The 4,498-nt window shown below is 41.1% G+C and overlaps 1 protein-coding gene across 2 annotated transcripts in view; it reads right to left on the bottom strand.

The window, feature by feature from the left end:
- LYN (LYN proto-oncogene, Src family tyrosine kinase) overlaps positions 1-2,420 on the bottom strand; it is a 66,532-nt gene extending 64,112 nt beyond the window's left edge. The window contains exon 1 of one of the 2 annotated variants that reach the window (XM_004697564.2): positions 2,346-2,420. In XM_004697564.2, coding sequence (XP_004697621.1) covers positions 2,346-2,414 — 69 coding nt within the window. In that variant the 5' untranslated portion in view covers positions 2,415-2,420. Of the gene's footprint in view, positions 1-2,282 lie in introns of both variants that reach the window. The other variant, XM_004697563.2, reaches the window with a different exon arrangement.
- Between the last annotated feature and the right edge of the window lie 2,078 nt (positions 2,421-4,498).

The following is a 4,498-nucleotide window of genomic DNA, read 5'->3' as shown; positions in this document are numbered from 1 at the left end:
GGGGAGGAAGCATTAAAGAGCTAGAGCAATGTTGTGTGTTCTGTAGGTACTATAATTACACCTCTTTTAAGAAAGGCATGGTATCAGATGCATATATTTGTCAACTAGACCACATTTCTGTTTCTTTTTATTAAAGTAGTTTAATGGAATAGGATCAAAATCATTTTCACTGAAATGATCATTTCTGGTGAAAACCAGCCCATAACATCTCCAGTATGTGTGCTGGGGAATGGGTAGAGAATGACTACATTCTAGTATCTGGAAAATGCATGAGTACACACTACCCTTCAATACTTATTTCAGAAGCTTATAAAAGAACTGATATTTACAATAATGTAGCCACAATATATGATCTATTTTATGTGATTTTGAGGAAATAATTAGAAAGCATGAAACTAAATCATTTTGAAAGCAGCAAACTAAATTACAAGTAGCAGCAAGTCTAAGGGCAAAACACAAATATGCAAATCATGTGTCATTGCTCTTTTTTCTTTAAAATGTCTTTTCCTTGAATGCTGCTTAATGTGCATGAATTCAACCTGGGTGTCTCTGCAGTCTTCCTGTTACCCCCAACATCCAATTTCAGCACACCTGACAGCACAGAGAATGCTCAATGGCCAGGGACTAAAGCCAAAGAAGCAGCTCACAAGGTGAAGGGTGTCTGACTGTGGAGGATATACTAACGTTAGTATCTTAGACAACTGAATAATTTCAAACACTCTTACTACTTCTGCTTTCTAACTTTGTAATTTTATTTACTCCTACTAGCATAGGATCTCACAATGTTCCCTTTTATTAAAAAAGGAACATTTATCTGTAATTTTGTCCTATTCACCTTTGCTTTTCTGAATAAAAGACAACTTCATTGAAAAAACAAACTTGGATTTGAAAGCAAGTAGAATTGATAGCACGTAGTCTGGATAAAATTCCAAAAAGCTTTCTTGATTCAAATTCATTTCACTTCTTATTAGTCATGTTTATGTACTATATAATTCTATATTTGTATATATATTATGTTTCAATATGTATACACATTTATTAACACTAAGAAGCTATTAATAGTCTTATGCACTTTGAGTTTCTCTATTTTCTATATATAGAATTATAAATGCTAATCAATCGAGGGAGGACCACTATGTATAAAAACTTAATAGCATCATGTACTGACTTTTAAAAACATAAGCCCAATTCTGTCGTATTCGTCATCAGCAGTGGCATGAAATTTGTAATATTTGACAAGTTGTGCCTGTAGAAAGTTGAGCCTGTGTACTCCTGTAGAGTCTCAGAAATTCACAGGGTCAGTTCTACCCTGTCTGCAGGGTCGCCATGAGTTGGCATTGACTCAATGGCAGTGAGAGAGACATTAAAACATTTTTTTGCTTGTTTTGAGAGACATAAAACAGTGGTAAAACATGGTTTGAAGAGAGTGACCATAGGCTTGATAGTAATTAAAGAATATCAGACTAAATAAACTATTAAATTTTTCAATAAAAGCATCTGGGCTAGCCTGGAGTAAACACTGCGCAGCTTAAAGGCTGAGAAATCCCACAAAAAACCTGAACTATGAGAGGATGCACATAGTTAAGACACTGTATGAAAAGAATGTAAATTCCAAAATAAAGTACATTTAAATTTGTGATTATCCAAAGTTCTTTTCCTTCTTCTTATGAAATACAATATGAGTTCTTTCTTTGAAAAGCACGTCTCAAGTGCACCAATGACTCGTATAACATTTCTGATGTAGCTATTTGCATAAGGTTAAGGCGCAATGTCTTTTAAAAATATTTTCATTCATTATAATAAATAATCACAGCTTCAGTATCTATACTACTTAGAATTAACTGAGCAAATTATAAGAAGGAATTGTCTGGTACTTCACAGGAAAGATTAGTACAAATTTTAGTTATTGGCCTGAATCCAACATTTCCTTTCGTTCCCAGATCACTGGGCCTATCTCAGTCCCTCTCCTCAGTCACAGAAGCGGTTTTTCATATATGTATGTGTGTGAAAACCTGGGTCTTTAGCACTCGTGATAGGAAAGATGCTTTTCACAATGTAAAAGATGACCAAAGAACTCAGTATTGTAAAATAAGTGGCCTCGCTGTCACTGAGATATTTTCAGGTTCTTTTAGGGATAAGTAACAAAGCAGATCCAAAGTTACGTGAGGCCTCGTTAATCAATATGATTTTTTTGCATGCACATGCCCCAGATTGGATTTCCGATCATGCCAGCCACGCTTTGATCTTGCTGTTGGAATGCTCTCCTGTGACTATCTACTTACTGGCCTTTGCTGTTTATTGGACGTTGGATCTCTCACATAAATAGTTCGGTCAGTATTACGTACTGGTTGGGTCTTCAAATCTACTCCATCGCCATTCAGATTGTCTTTCCTTTTTGATTTTATACATCCCATATTTCCTGTTGGAATACAAAAGCAATGAGGTGCATTTTTTTTTAACCATTCTAGAACTGGCCTCAGACACCAAAATATCTTTAATGAAGAAAAACAAAAGGAATATATTTCTTCTCTACTCCTTATCAGGTGTGCATTAAGAATCTGGAAGCTGTTTGGCAAAATTAGTTTCGACGTTCATTCATTCAACGAACATTTACAAAGCATCCATTTTATGTCAGCAAGACATAACCCTCGTTCAAAAAATGCACGTATTCTGTGAGGAAGGACATATGAACTAAAATCACAAAACAAATACGGGAAGATGGCAGGACAAACAAATCATTCTTCCAACCCTCCCCTACAAAGGCAACAAGAAACACACAGAAATCGCGCTGTGCCTTGAGGAGCTCTGATTTGGGGAGCGGAGGAAAGCAACTGCAAACAGCTGACAGGCAAGAACCAACAAGTCAGCGAGCCACAGTCTCCCGCCATCACTGGCCCCCCTTTAGCTAGTAGTTTGTCGGCTGCTGTAAACTAGGGTTTTAGCCACAGAAATGAGCTCTGGTGGTGTAGTGTTTTGTATTAGACTGCTATTATAAGGCCAGCAGTTTGAAACCACTAGCTGCTCTATGGGAGATTGATGAGGCTTTCTGCTCTGTAAAGAGTTGCAGTCTTGGAAACCCATAGGGGTAGTTCTACCCTGGCCTATAGGTTCACTAATGGACTCGATGACTGTGAGTTTTCAGTTGAGGAGACCCAGAAACAAAGGCTGTTCCCTAACCACCACAACCCTTGCCTATCCAAAAGAGAACCCCAAGAGTCTGGTCTAAAATCAGCAAGCAAGACTTCCGCTGGGGTTTGTTGGAAGTGTGCAGCACCTCCCCACCTAGACCCTACAGTTTGCAAGTCTCCTGAGCACTGCTACAGTTGACCTGTGCAGTGAAGTCTGTCCCCGTAGTGAATGCTCTACTGCTCTCTTCATGTGCCCTATAGCTCATGCCTCCATAACCAATAGCACAGCCACCCCAGGGAGTCAGTTCTGGGCTCTCTGCTCCCCCTTTCAGCTGCTGACTGAGGCTGCTGTGTGTTGAGAAACAGGCATCTTTAGTGGGAGCTGCATCTATACAGGCAACGTATTCCGGAGGGACTCTGATGTCAACAAGCAGACTTTCCCATGAGTCCATTTATCGGCTGCAAGCCTGCAGCAGGCCAGCTGTGAATTTCGACAGAAAGCCCCTACAGTCGAATCTGCTCCCATAGTGAGCACCCTGGCAGCCTCCCTGCAACTCTTACCTCTAAACCCAACAGAGCAGCGGGACAATGAGCGATAGTCTGCTCCTACTTCAAAGATCCTTGGTGACATGGTGGTTACACGCTGGGCTGCTAACCATGAGACCTGTAGTTTGACTGTGGGGGAAATGTGAGGCTTTCTTCCCCCGCAAAGAGGTACAGGGGCAGTTTCATTAGTCCTAAAGGGCTGTGATCTGTTGGAATCTACTCGATGGCAGGGAGCTTGAGTTTTGAGCCCCTGCTCTCTGGGTGGCCCTGGGGATTGCACACCTGGTATACAGATTGATTACTACACAGTATCTCACCCGACTGGTAATGCCCACTGGTGCAGACTCTACAACATGTCCTGCTGGTGTGTTTGATAGAGACTGAAAGTTGAAAAACAAAATCAAGACCTTTCCAATTAAACCAGGGAGGTAGAAGGGGCTGTCACAGAGAGGAAATAGACAGAAAGGTTGACGGCATTACCCACATGTCCTGTGTTATTGAGTGCTCTAACACTCATTATTAATGCCACAGGGGATGGCTTTAACAAAGAGAAAGGCATTCTCCCACAACTTAGAAGAGCAGCAGCCTGAAATCCCAGCATCAGCGCCTGCAGAAGCCCCGTCAGCTCTGGAGGAAGGTCCTTGCCTCCTTTCAACAGCTGTGTACTCGATGCTCTTGAAATTCTCCGTGTGTCTTGGCATCAACCTTCCCTTGGGTCTAGAGGGCAGCTTAGGGGCTATAGGCCCCAAAGGACTACAGGTCCACTGATAGCTCTTCTTTCTTGTGGTAGTCATCCCCCTCCCTCTCTGCTCACTTCTCTCTCT

This window comes from Echinops telfairi, unplaced genomic scaffold (genome assembly GCF_000313985.2).
Source record: "Echinops telfairi isolate 266 unplaced genomic scaffold, ASM31398v2 ScPeMD7_1;HRSCAF=3_0, whole genome shotgun sequence".
Lineage (NCBI taxonomy): Eukaryota > Metazoa > Chordata > Mammalia > Afrosoricida > Tenrecidae > Echinops > Echinops telfairi.
Note: the sequence above shows the minus strand (reverse complement) of the source record. Positions and strands in the feature narration are given on the sequence as shown.